At 38.0% G+C, this 14,569-nt stretch overlaps 1 protein-coding gene across 6 annotated transcripts in view; it reads right to left on the reverse strand.

Moving 5' to 3' along the window:
* Atrx (ATRX chromatin remodeler) overlaps positions 1 to 14,569 on the reverse strand; it is a 249,302-nt gene that overhangs the window by 71,589 nt on the left and 163,144 nt on the right. For all 6 annotated transcript variants that reach the window (XM_045140174.1, XM_045140173.1, XM_004666979.2 and 3 more), the window contains 3 exons: positions 6,426 to 6,563; positions 4,783 to 4,958; positions 2,781 to 2,898 (listed from right to left, as the gene is read on the reverse strand). In XM_045140174.1, coding sequence (XP_044996109.1) covers positions 2,781 to 2,898; positions 4,783 to 4,958; positions 6,426 to 6,563 — 432 coding nt within the window. The remainder of the gene's footprint in view (positions 1 to 2,780; positions 2,899 to 4,782; positions 4,959 to 6,425; positions 6,564 to 14,569) is intronic.

Raw genomic sequence — 14,569 nt, forward strand, 5'->3', positions numbered from 1 at the left:
TCTCTTTTCAGATGGCGGTGACCTTGGGATGACTCAGAAGGCATCATGGTGATGGGAAGAAGTGACAGGAGTGCTCAGCACTGCAATTATCACTATCACATCTTTCAAGGCTCAAGGTCCATTGTGGAAGAGGTGACAAAAAGAATGTAAGAGCCAAAGGAAGGGTAGGTCTCCTTACAATGTGATCCTCCAGACACAAAATGGCCTGGATATCCATGACCTCACAGTGCCTGACATTACCTACACAAGACCATCATAATAGGAGGAAAAGATCATGACATCAAAATAAAACAGAGACTGACTGAGAGGGGGAGGGGATATGATGAAGAATGGAGTTTCAAAGGGGAAAGTAGGGATATTGTTTACAATCATGGAAGTTGTTAAACAATAATAATAAAAATAGTAATAGATTTTTCTTTCCCAAGAATTTTTGACTATTTAGTGGTTCTTGCAATTCCATGCGAATTTGAAGACTGACTTTTATATTTCTACAAAGCCTGCCAGGCATGGTGGCACATGCCTTTAATCGCAGCACTCAGGAGAAGGAGGTAGGAGGATGGATCACTGTGAGTTTGAGGCTACCCTAAGACTACTTAATGAATTCCAGGTTAGCCTCAGCTACACTGAGACCTTACCTGGAAAATAACAACAATAACAAAAGCCAGCTAAGATTGTGTTCAAAACTGCTTTGAATTTGATCAATTTGAAAAGTGTTGCAATCTTAATATCATTATTTTATCAAATATATAAACATGAGGTGTCTTTTCATTTGTTTAGACTTGTATTTTAAAAAACATAAGTTTTACATTTTTAAAATTTATTCCTATTTTATGTACGAGAGGTGGGGGAGGGAGGGAGGGAGGGAGGGAGGGAGGGAGGGAGGGAGGGAGGGAGAGAAGGGGCATGTCAGGGCCTCTTGAAACTGCAAACCAACTCTAGATGCATGCAACAACATGTGCATCTGGCTTATGTGTGTTCTGGGGAATCAAACCTGGAACCTTAGTCTTCACAGGCAAGCACCTGAACCACTAAGCCATCTCTCTAGCCCCTATTCTTTTTTTTTGGTTTTTCGAGGTAGGGTCTCACTCTGGTCCAGGCTGACCTGGAATTAACTCTGTAGTCTCAGAGTGGCCTTGCTCACGGTGATCCTCCTACCTCTGCCTCCCGAGTGCTGGGATTAAAGGTGTGCACCACCACGCCTGGCTCCCTATTCTTACTTTTTATTCTCTTGTAACTTTAACTGCTATATTATAATTTGGGGCCATTCATTGGTAATGTATAGAAATAAAACAAATTCCCATATGTTACTATTCTACAATGCTACTAAACTCATTTATCTGTTTATATTAGTTGTTTTGATCATCATTATGACCAAATACCTGACAAGAAGCAATTTATGGAGGATTTTTTCTTGCTTTATTTCAAAGGATATAGTATATTGTGGCTTAATGTGTGTCTTATTAGGACTTGTTTTCTTCCCAAAAAGAAATTTCTGTCTTATAAGAGCAGAAAAAATACCATTTTAATCCCTCATAGCAGAAAATTCCTTAAGGAACTATCAGTTTTATTTTACTTTCTAAAATGAACTTTTACAAAAAAGTATCACTTTATTATTATATTTTAAGAACCATATATATATATATACTTCTATCCTCCAATTTCACCTATTTTTTGTTTGTTTTTATGAGACAGGGTCTCATGTCGTCAGGCTGGTCACAAACTCCTGGTCTTCCTGCCTCCAATCCCTAGGTATTGAGATTACAAGAATGTGCCACCATGGCTGGCTTCCTTTTTTGTTGAAATCAGTAACTGTATCCACAATAGGTTGAAGGGTGAGTCTTGCTTATTTGTAGCACATCAATTGGAAAAAGATACAAGAAAGGTGACCAAGCAAGAAACCTCACTCCAAATGTTATGAAAAAGTACACAAGAAGGGAAACATAGATGACTGAACAATACCTATGTGTTGTAGCTTTTAAAAGGACATTGAGAACAATAAAGTTCTTCATAATGAAACAACCCAGAAAATAACCTTAATTATTAACACTTTCACATATTTTGTTTTTGTTTGTTTGTTTTGGGGGGGTTGTTTTGGTTTTTTGAGGTTGGGTCTCACTCTAGCCCAGGCTGACCTGGAATTCACTATGTAGTCTCAGGCTGGCCTCAAACTCATGGTGTTCCTCCTACCTCTGCCTCTCCAGTGCTGGGATTAAAGGCGTGTGCACTTTCATGTATTTTAAGGATTTGTCTTTGTTTCCATTATAACACAGATGTTTTCCATGACTTGCCCTATGTTTTGCCTTCAATCAGTGTTAATTTGGTAATTAAGGAACAATCTCATATTTAATTTATATACCTTTTAATACAAATATGGTTGGTATACTTATTTAAATACCCTGGAATGTTGCATGTATTCTTTTATGGATATAGTCTACATTTATACTTCTGAAATAGCCCCTAACAAATCAAAAACATTATTTACGTATGATATACATGGCTTCATGCAGATGTTCCTGTGGGTAGTTTGTGTACATGGGATGAAGTCCAAGGTCCTTTATTTAATAACTATGCAAGTACTCTTCCACTGCACATTTTTATTTGGCTTGTTGCTTGCATTTAGTTTTCACAGTATTTAAATATTTTAACTTTAAACATATGTAATCTATATGTATTTTAGTCAAATGTAAAACTGATAAAAGTATCATGGCAATGCTATAAAGATAGCATTGTTTAAAAATATATTTACAGAGATGATTAGCACAATTAAGCATATATGTTACCTGTTAAATGATCTAAGTAGTACTGATAGAGCTTGCACTGAATACCAGTCATTCTCACAGCTAACACATATTCATGTTTTGGAGGCAAGAACTTTGTTAATGCTGTATAATCTTTCCTCTGTAATTAAAAAGAAAAAGAATAAAAATTAGAACATATTAAATATGTAAAAGGAATGAATTGCTTTAAGAATGTCATTGCTTTTACTTGAAAGTTACAGTCACCAAAGATTTTAACATACAATTATCCACTTGTGATTACACTTATAATATTTCATATGACTGGATAATGTGGTGCACTGATTTATAAAAACAGATACTGCAACATACTAGACAGATTTTTTTTTTTTTTTTGGTTTTTTGAGGTAGGGTCTCACTCTAGCCCAGGCTGACCTGGAATTCACTATGGAGTTTCAGGGTGGCCTTGAACTCAGGGCGATCCTCCTACCTCTGCCTCCCGAGTGCTGGGATTAAAGGCGTGCGCCACCACGCCTGGCCCAGAAGTGGTAATATGACCACTTAAAGCAATTCAAGTTCTCAAGATGGTCTCCACAAAGAAAAAAGAAAATGAGAAAAAAAAATGAGGACTGAAGGGATGGCTTAGGGGTTAAGGTGCTTGCCTGCGAAGCTAAAAGATCCAAGCTCAAGTCCCCAGAACCTATGTAAACCAGCTGCACAAGGTGAAGCATGCGTCTGGAGTTCTTTTGCAGTAGCTGGAGGCTCTAGCATGCCCATTTTTTCCTCGACCCCCCTTTCTCTCAAATAAATAAATAAAAATTAAAATAATTAAAAACAAGAAAAATGAAAAGGGCATATAGTAGGTAGTACTAACAAAACTAACACTAACTTGCTTTCTATATAGTAAAACCTATTAATCAAAAGACTTATATAGCCACATATTATGACACATGCCTTTAATGCTAGCCCTTGAGAGGCTGAGGCAGTAAGCCAGCTTGGGCAACATAAAGAGATCTTGTCTAAAAAAATAATAATAATTCAATCTGATTTTTACTCTTTGAAACATGTACCAGTATGCCAAATAATAACACATAACTTCAGAAGGAATGTTTGTCCATCTAAGGAAACAACCCATGTATAGATGCCCATACAACCATTTTATAGAACAGGGAAAAAAGAATACTAATGTGCCACATACAAATAACTACTTAAACCCAGAATAATGCTGCTTGGGTAGCAGTAGTACATGTGCAAACCTGACCAAACAGGAAGATAGCAATATAGCCATCTAAAACGATGGCCTGCGTCCTTTTGAAATTGTAGCTATCCTTAGTATCTACCATCTGAAGAGAAAGTATGGCTCTTGAGATATAGAAAAAAAAAGATGGTTGAGCACTTACCTCCTCATAAATGCTGATTCACTGAAAGTCAGTATGTAAAGAGTACTATTAATCTATTCAGGTTATTGTGCATACTTAAAAGTTATAAAACTGTATCTTAAGGGTTACTTTAAAAATTGCCCCTCTGTTGTTTTTTTTTTTTTTTCAAGTTTGGTTTCGCTCCAGCTCAGGCTGAACTGGAATTCACTATGTAGTCTCAGGTGGCCTTGAATTCACGGGGATCCTCCTACCTCTACGTCCCAAGTACTAGGATTAAAGGTGTGTGTAACCATGCCTGACTAAAAATTGATCCTCTCTTAATTCAACTACTCTCTGCTACAACTACATTAAATAGTTTAGAATACAATACCATAGAACCAAGATAGGTATAGTAATTTCTTAATACTAGCTGTGCTCTTCTTCAGAAATTCACTTTCCTAAGGACAAAGAATCTAAACACTAACATAACAATATATGAGGTGTTATAGTAGTAAATGCATGAATCAACTGTGTTTCCAAATCTGGTGAAACTTGTCAAAATTTGAATGCTGTGTAAATTTTAAAACAATACAAAAAGATATAGCTTTAGAACTATGTATTTAAAAAGTTTAAACTCAGAAAATATTTGGGGAGTGCAGTATCATTATTATTATGGAATATATCTGTACCTGAACACATCCGGCTAACATCTCATAGAGAATATGAGCACGTTTTTTCATCACTCTCACATCTACCATGGTAGAATCTGCACACTGACCATTTTGGATTGGATTTATAAATCTATTCCTGAACTCCTTAATGGATCCCAGCAAATTTTCCTTGATAAAATTAACCATGCAATGATCTAAGAGAGAAGATATCAATTCATTAACAACATTAATGATGGTTTTAACAACTCAGAAATATTTTCTAATGTATTGCTTATGTCAAAAGACCATCTCTGGGAACTATTATTAGAGCTATAGGGAAGTGAGAGGAAGGTTAACTTTAGAATAAACATTGGTTGTAAGTCTAATCTAGAACAAGATTATTTAAAATCAGATGAAAAAATAAAATTAGAAAAAAATTATACTTAAGCCATAGACCTGAATATTCTTTTCCAAAAAGAACTTAAGGATATTTTATTCCAAATTATTATTTAAGGGAAATGAACTATCAAGCAAGTGTGTACAACTCTTAACCATGATTTCATGGTCACTGAGGACACCTTATAAAGAAAGTAAGTACCAAAGAAAACCAGTAAAAGCAGGGCTGGAGAGATGGCTTAGCTGTTAAGGCACTTGCCTGTGAAGCCTGACAACCCAGATTCAACTCTCCAGATCCCACATAAACCAGACACACAAGGTGACACAAGCACACAATATCACACATGTGTATAAGCCTTGGTGTGCCAATCCTCCCTCCCTCCCTCTCCCTTCTCCCTCCCTCCCTCTCTCTCTCTCCCTCTCTCTCTCTCTCTCTCTCTCTCTCTCTCTCTCTCTCTCTCGCACGCACGCACGCACGCACGCACGCACGCACGCATGCTTCCTCTCATCAAAAGGGGGATAGTCTGTTGGGCTTTTATTGATTTAAAAAAAAATTTAAAATACAGTAAAAGCAGATTATAAGCTCCAAGGACAAAGTTTAATCCAGTGTTCTATTCCACTCCAGAAGGCTAAAAGAATGCCATCAGTTATCCTATAGTATATTAGATCACCATGTGAAACAGCATTTCTGTAAAATAGGATACAGAACAAAAAAAGAGGAAATGAACAAATTAATAAAAATCCATTTATAATGGGTAAAAAGGTGGCTGACTATACTTGGATGTTTCAATTTGTTATGTGCAAAATAAGCTCAATTTCCTTCTTTAGGATAACTACATATCTAGTAATTCTTGGATTTCACAAGTCATATCCCTAGAACTTATTCTGTAGCTTTAGGCAGGCTTCTTATGATACTTTTCCTACCTCAACCTCCCCAGTACCTCCTCCAACTTGGAAATATGCCTTTATAATACCTCTTGACAAACTACACATGCATTTGAAAATTTTAAAACAACCACTAAGATTTATGATACTTTTTAAATATTTCAATTTCAGATCTATATCTGTGCCATCACAATGGCACAATTCTTGACCAATTTGCCACTCACATTTATATAGTATTTTACTTGAAAAGTATGTTGTTTTTCACACATTAAAACAGATTTACATAGACCATGGTCAGGAACTATAATAAACAGAAGAAAGATAAAGGCAAAACAAAAGCTGCAAAAATATATCTGGGGCAATAGCAATATTCTACAACAAAATGATATGCGTTAACTCACACTCAATTAGGTTATTTTGAAGTGGTGTTCCTGTTAAAACAATCCTTCTCCTTGATCGTATAGAATTCATAGCTTTTGAGACAGCAGATGCTTCATTTTTCAGAATATGGCCTTCATCACAGACAACAAAATCAGGACCTAAAAAATGTATATAAAGGTAACATTTAATCATAACATAATAGAACTAAAAATATTATACACATAAGTAACTAAGGTTAATCGTTTTACACAGCTGGTCTTGAATAAAGATAAACCAACATCATTACAAGTACAATTTCATTTTATATGCTGTCATTTTTGTTGAAATAGCACTGATTAGTATTAATTATGTAAACTTAGCAGAATATTAAAGTACTATTCTAAATGGTAGTTAGGGTCTTCTGATTATACAAAATTTATCAAGAATAAAGCTTGAAATTTTTAAAACAAAAGTGAGGCAGGAAGATTCCACAGATAAATCTGGGGTATTTCATAAAAGAAATATCTTTCAGAACTAAGATGTGTTAAAATGTATTACAAAGCCGGGCACACCTCTAATTCTAGCACTTGGGAGGCAGAGGTAGGAGGATCACCATGAGTTCAAGGCCACCCTGAGACTACATAATGAATTCCAGGTGGGCCTGGACTAGAGGGAGACTCTACCTCGAAAGATCAAAAAAAAAAAAAAACTGTATTATGTAATTTAGCATAACTTTTAAAATGACAATAGTCTTAAAGGTGATATGTTGGTATTAGAATATTAAGCAAAATATTGGCCAAGTTGGCTAGAGAGATGGCTTAGCAGTTAAGGCACTTGCCTTTGAAGCCTAAGGATTCATGTTCTACTCACCAGGGCCCGTAAGCCAGCCACACAGTGATGCAAGCACACAAGGTAGCACATGTGCACAAGTGGGCGCATGCATCTGGAGGTCGAGTACAGTGGCTGAAGGCCCTGGTGCACCAATGCATTCATTCATTCTCATTCTCTCTTTCTCTTTCCCTCCCCCTCTCTCCCTCTCTCTCTCTCTCTCTCTCTCTCTCTCTCTCTCTCTCTCTCTCTCTCACACACACACACACACACACACACACACACACACACACACACACAAAAGGCTAGTCTGTTGGGCTTGCTTCAAAAAAATATTGGCAAAGAGAAAGGACAAATTATGTACACAAAAAGACAAATTTCAAATGCTACCTAATATAACCAATCAAAAGAAGCTTTGTTAATATTGCCATTTACTGCAAATTAACTAGCATCTATTGCTGGGGGAATTTTTAATTAATACCGAGGAAAGATAAACTACTTGTTACATAGGTATACGCAGGGGGAAAAAATAATTCTTCCTACAGAAGATCTCACATTTGAATGACCCTCTCAAGATAAATACTTTTCTTGAACTCATAGCAATCCTCCTAACTCGGCTTCCCATTTACTGGGATTACAGCTACAGTCTTACTTTTTTGTGTGTGGTAGGGTTTCATTCTACCCAGGCTGACCAGGAATTCACTACATAGTCTCAGGCTAGCCCTAAACTCACAGCAATCCGCCTACCTCTGCCTCCCTAGTGCTGGGATTAAAGGCGTGAGCCACCACCACACCTGGCCAGGCTTACTTTTGTAATAACACATTTTCTGCTACAGTGCTATACATACACAAATTGCTTGCTGGTTAACATATATATATATTGCATATTTACCTCAACAATAAAAATTGTATGTTACACAACAAACTCATCTACATGGCTATCAGCAGTAACTGCTTCAGTATTATCAATTACATAATATATCTGCTATCCAGTATTAAAGTGGGGCCACTGGAATAGTTAAATATATTAAGTTTTTTTTAATAAGGCTAAGAACTTTATGTAGGTTTATGTTAAAAGACTAGGTATTGGGCTGGAGAGATGGCTTAGCAGTTAAGCGCTTGCCTGTGAAGCCTAAGGACCCCGGTTCGAGGCTCGGTTCCCCAGGTCCCACATTAGCCAGATGCGCAAGGGGCACACGCATCTGGAGTTCGTTTGCAGAGGCTGGAAGCCCTGGCGCGCCCATTCTCTCTCTCTCCCTCTATCTGTCTTTCTCTCTCTGTCTGTCGGTCTCAAATAAATAAAATTTTAAAAAAAAAGAATGACCATAGAGTTCTAGACACCACAAAGCCATATAAACAATAAAAATAAAAATATTCTATGAATTGTTACTTTCTAAAAAAAAAAGAGAGACTAGGTATTGCTTTGATTTTTAAATTTTCTCCAACTTTTAACACACCCACCAAGGCTCAGGGAACATTGTAAAAGTAGGGACAGATAGACTATAAGAGCCATAGGATGAGAAGGAATACCCTGAGGCATAGTCCCCTCCTCCCCACAGAGACTGGCTGATGCATTTATGACTCTACAGTGAATACCAATAGTCCCAATTGGCATGGGGGCAGGGGAGAGGGGATAAAAGTATATAGCCTGATGGGAATATGAACAATTTGCAATTTTTTTAATGTGTTTATTTTTTATTTATTTATTTGAGAGCGACAGACAGACAGAAAGAGGCAGAGAGAAAGAGAGAGAGAGAATGGGCACGCCAGGGCCTCCAGCCACTGCAAACGAACTCCAGACCCATGCGCCCCCTTGTGCATCTGGCTAACATGGGTCCTGGGGAATCGAGCCTCAAACCAGGGTCCTTAGGCTTCACAGGCGAGCGCTTAACTGCTAAGCCATCTCTCCAGTCCACAATTTGCAATTTGTTCATACAGTAAAGTTCCCCCAAAAAGAAAGTTTTCCCTCAAACTAGGCATGGAGATGTATGCCTGTAATCCCACTTCTTGGGATTTAGAGGAGGTCAGCCGAGGGCTACAGAACAAGTTCCAGATCAGCTAAGGCTATATAATATAAGAACCCATCTCCCTACCCCTGCCCCCCACAAAAAGGATTTCCATTTCCACCAAGGATCAGGGAACATTGCAGAAGGGAGGGCATAAAGATTTTATGTGCAGTCCTGAAAAGCCTAAGGACCCAAGTTCAATTCCCCAACAACCAAATAAATAAGCCAGATTACACAAGGTACCACATGTGTCTGGAATTCACTTAAAGTGGCTAGAGACCCTGGCATACCCATTCTCAGCCTTTCTATCTCTCACACACTCTAACAATTAAAAAAAGAAAACTAAAAAGATTTTATGTGTCACAGGATGGGAAAGAGTATCCAGAGGCATTGCACCCCAACAATGACTGCTGCATTCAGAATCTATAACCCCATGGTGAATACCAGTAACCCCACTGAGGAAAGTACACTCAGTAGAAATGGGGAGAGGAGGGGAATGGGACCAACACATGTTTCGTCCATATAACAAGTAAGTTTTCTAAAGCCCCTCACAGAAGTGATTTAAGTGATTTCCACCATGTATTCAGTGCCTATGAAGGTGTGCTCTGATCACTCTTTGTGAGTACAAATTAGTATGAAAAGTTCTCAAAGAAAATTTATAATATCTATCAAATTGTAAAATACCCGTTCATTCACTGACCCATATTTCAATTTCTAGGAACTGATTCCAAATATATACGTCCACAAATACCCAAAGATACATAAAAGAATATTTCCTGCACTACTGGTTGTTGTGGGGAAAAATTAGAAACTACCTAAATGCTGATTGAAAGGGGGAGGATTGGGCTGGAGAGATGGCTTAGTGGTTAAGGTGCATGCCTATGAAGCATAAAGACCCAGGTTCAATTCTCCAGGTCCCACATTAACCAGATGCACATTGTGGTGAATATATCTGGAGTTTGTTTGCAATGGCTAGAGGCCTGGTGCACTTATTATCCTTCCCTCCCTCCCTCCCTCCCTCCCTCTCTCCCCACTCTGTAATAAATAAATAAAACAATAAAATATTTTTAAAGGGGGGGAGGATCTAATAATGAGAGTTAAGTTATGGTATAATGGAATAAGTTGACGTGCTAAAATTAATGATGTGTATCTCTATGTACAAAGTTTGACATATATGCCAAATACACTATTAGAAAGAAGTTACAGAATAAAAATGTTCCTCAATTTACAATGAGATTGTTTCTGATAATGCAATCCTATGTTAGAAATGTGTTTCAAACACATAACACACAGAACTCAATAGCACATCACAGCTTAGCAGAACAATATTCTGCATAGCATTGGTTGTTTACTTTCATCATTACATGCATGAATAGGAGATCCAGCATGAACTTCAAGACAGTATCACTGAGTATCATCTGCTTAGCAGAAGATTAAAATTCAGATTTCATAGTTTCTATTAAATGCATATATCTTTCCCACAATCATAAAGTCAAGTCTTAATGTGAACCCATTCATCCCAATTGTAAGTCTCTATAGTTATGTATATTATGATTTTATTTTCATGAAAACAACCACCTTCAATAAACCTATTTCATCTATGCATATGTATATATAATAAAATTTAGCCTTGCCCAAGGAAATGTCTGCTTCAAATGCCCTGTATGATATAAGTATTTTGTTCTCTGGAAGCTTTGAGATACCCAGCCTATCCTGGTAATATGACTTATGGTAGGAGAGCCTATTAAGTCTCATAGAATCTTGTAGACTTTGATAAAAACTACAGATCAGCCAAATTAGTAAATAAACCATACCTACATAACCAAGCCAAAAGTGAGTTTCCCTGGCTGAAAATACTCCATGCATTCTGTCACTAAACAATGCTGGGAAAAGTTAGCTAGCCTTCCCTATAGGACTCTCCTAGAAGATTGCATTAGAAACTCTTGGTCTCTGCCTTTCCTGATGTTGATTTTAATTTGCATTCTTTAACTATAAAAATCATAAACACAGTTATACTGCCTTTTCTGATTTTCCTGAATATTTATAGTGAATTATTAAACTAAAGGGTACAGATTGCTTAAGTGCGACAATACCTTGAATATTGTACACACACAGACTATGTCTTAAGTTAAAAAGTTGTGCATCTTTGTAAAAACACTAATGAATTAGAAAATTCCACAAGATCAATTTAAGTACACTAAACATGGAAGCATCTTTTTCAAAACAATTGTCATGTTAAGAGCAAGGACAAATAAATGCAGTATATACTAGTATATCTAATGTTTCTTTTTCATTATGTTGCATTGCCACCTACTGGTGGGTTGGTGGTTTTTGTTATTCATTCAATCATTTTATTTTTGTTGATTTTTTCTTACTCTTTACATTTTTATAGTATTCAATGAGTCTAATATTTCACTTTTTTTTTTAATTTTTTATTTATTTATTTGAGAGCGATAGACACAGAGAGAAAGACAGATAGAGGGAGAGAGAGAGAATGGGCGCGCCAGGGCTTCCAGCCTCTGCAAACGAACTCCAGACGCGTGCGCCCCCTTGTGCATCTGGCTAACGTGGGACCTGGGGAACCGAGCCTCGAACCGGGGTCCTTAGGCTTCACAGGCAAGCGCTTAACCGCTAAGCCATCTCTCCAGCCCTAATATTTCACTTTTAAATACTAATAATGACAGTATTTAAAGATGTGTTTTTTGCAACTTTTAACCTACTTCTTCTTTTTTTATTTTTTTCTGTTTTATTTATTCATTTGAGAGGGACAGACAGAAAGAGAATGAGGCCGAGAGAGAGAGAGAGAGAGAGAGAGAGAGAGAGAGAGAGAGAGAGAGAGAGAGAGAGAGAGAGAGAGAGAGAGAGAGACAGAGAGAGAGGGAGGGAGGGAGGGAGGGAGGGAGGGGAATGAATATGGGCGCGCCAGGGCCTCCAGCCACTGCAAATGGGTCCTGGGGAATCGAGCCTCAAACTGGGGTCCTTAGGCTTCAAGGCAAGCGCTTAACCGCTAAGCCATTTGTCCAGCCCTTCACCTACTTCTTTAGAGTAATTATTAATTATTTGTTTTGTTTTATTAAGAAGAATCTTGGTATGGACATGTGTTGGTACAATTTCCCTTCTCCCTAACCCCATTCCAATGAGCATCCCCCTCCAAAATAAAAACAAAGTCAACAGAGGAAATGCAGCTCAGTGGAATTGTGCTTGGCAAAGCCCAGGAGAAATCGCCAGCACCAGCACCACCAGCACCACCACCACCCCACAAAAATCAGAAAATATTATGGATAAAAAGAGATGAAATGTTTGGAACTGTAATATGCATGCCTGTCCCAAATCGTGGAGTTAGTGAAACTAGGAGAGATTTTTAACTGATAGCTACCATGGCTAAGATTTATGATGACTGTTATGCAACAATGCACATATCCAGAGAAACCAAGCTTAGGAGGAGCACTAATATCTAATAATAATTTTCATCTTAACATATGCCCCCAATTTTCCACGTTCAAACCTAATACCCTATCTTTTCCACTTCATGACCTAACTTTATGCCTAAGAATATGATACCTCAAGATTTTGTCTTGGTCTGACATTTTACTTCCATTCTGGACTTTAAGTTAGACGTTTCTTGTATACTAAAAGCACCCAGGTCTTCAGATACTGAGCTGTCATTTACATGATTCTTCAGTGCCACAATTTTAGCCAAATGAGGCAAAACAAGTTGAGTAAAATACAACAGACTGAGATGCAGAGACAGGTCAGTGGTTTAAGGTACTTGCCAACAAAGCCTAATGACACGGTTTCAATTCCCCCGTACCACATAAATCTAGATGCACAAAGAGGCACACGCATCTGAAGTTCATTTGCGGCAGCTACAGGCCCTCGTATGCTCTCTCTTCCTTTCCTTTCTTTCTTCCTTCCTTTCTCTCTCTCTCTCTCTCTCTCTCTCTCTCTCTCTCTCTCTCTCTCTGTGTGTGTGTGTGTGTGTGTGTGTGTGTGTGCATGTGCGCACGCGTCTCTCTATGCTTGCAAATAAACAAGTAAAACGAAAAAGAAAAAAAAGTAGACTGAAAAATTAAGGGTTATACTTCAGATACTTTCTAGTAAGTTCAGAAGTAATGAATAGATCTTGATACTTTATAGAAGATGGAAATAAAATACACATAGAAAAGTTACTGTTACCACTAATCTGATTACACATTAACATAGTCCTTTTGGTTTACATTATAAATGTTAGCTATTATGAGATACTTGTTGCAATGTTTTTCAATATATGGCACACCAAGTTATCTCTAGTGAAAGGGAAGATAAAAGGGACCAGAATGTGAAAATTTAATGTTTTGATAAACTTCCAATAAAACCAAACAGAAGCTGGGCATGATCATACATGCCAATAATCCAAACACTCAGAAAAGCTGAGACTGAAGGATCAAGAGTTCAAGGCCAGGGTGTGGTGGCACACACCTCTCATCCCAACATTGGGGAGGCTAAGGTAGGAGGTTTGCTGTGAGTTCAAGGCCAGCCTGGGATTATGTAGTGAATTCTAGGTCAGACTGAGCTAGAGCAAGACTGTGGTAGTTTGAATAGATGGCCCCCAATATATTCAGTTTTTTTATTGTTTGTAGTTTGCATCTGCAGCCACATGGCTGGAGGTAGTGTCACTACGTAGATCTTAAGGTGTGGTGGTGGGTTTCAGATTTCAGTCTAAAGATATGCAAAGTGTGCCTATAAGGAGTTCCTGAAGCCTGCTGTGTGGTTTTTGGCTTTTGGATTTTGGCTTGTACTTCTCTCTCTCTGCCTGATCCTGTGAAGGCAGACCAGCATCTTCTGCCTTTTATGGAACTTCCCCTGGATCTGTAAGCTTCAATAAATAACTCCATAACTGTGAGAAAAAAAGAGTTCAAGGCCAGGGGCTGGAGAGATAGCTTAGTGGTTAAGGTATTTGCCTGCAAAGCCAAAGGACCTCGGTTCAATTCCCCAGGACCCACGTAAGCCAGACACACAAGGTAGTGCATGTGTCTGGAGTTCTTTTGCAATGGCTGGAGGCCCTGGCATGCCCAATCTCTCTCTCTCCCCTTCCCTCCCTTCCTCTCCATCTTTCTCTCTCACTTTCTCAAATAAATAAATAAATAAAATTTATTTTAAAAAAATAAGAGTTCAAGGCCAGCATGGTCTACATAGGGAGGCCCTGTCACAAACAAAAACACTAATAAAGACACCAAAATCCTATTAAACTTCTTACAGGGATAATCTAGGCCATTTTTAAAATTGCAAACAAGGGCTGGGGAGATTTCTCAGTGGTTAAGGTGCTTGCCTGCAAAGCCAAAGGACTCAGGTTTGATTCCCCAAGACCACAT

This window comes from Jaculus jaculus, chromosome X, assembly GCF_020740685.1.
Source record: "Jaculus jaculus isolate mJacJac1 chromosome X, mJacJac1.mat.Y.cur, whole genome shotgun sequence".
In the NCBI taxonomy this organism is placed as follows: domain Eukaryota; kingdom Metazoa; phylum Chordata; class Mammalia; order Rodentia; family Dipodidae; genus Jaculus; species Jaculus jaculus.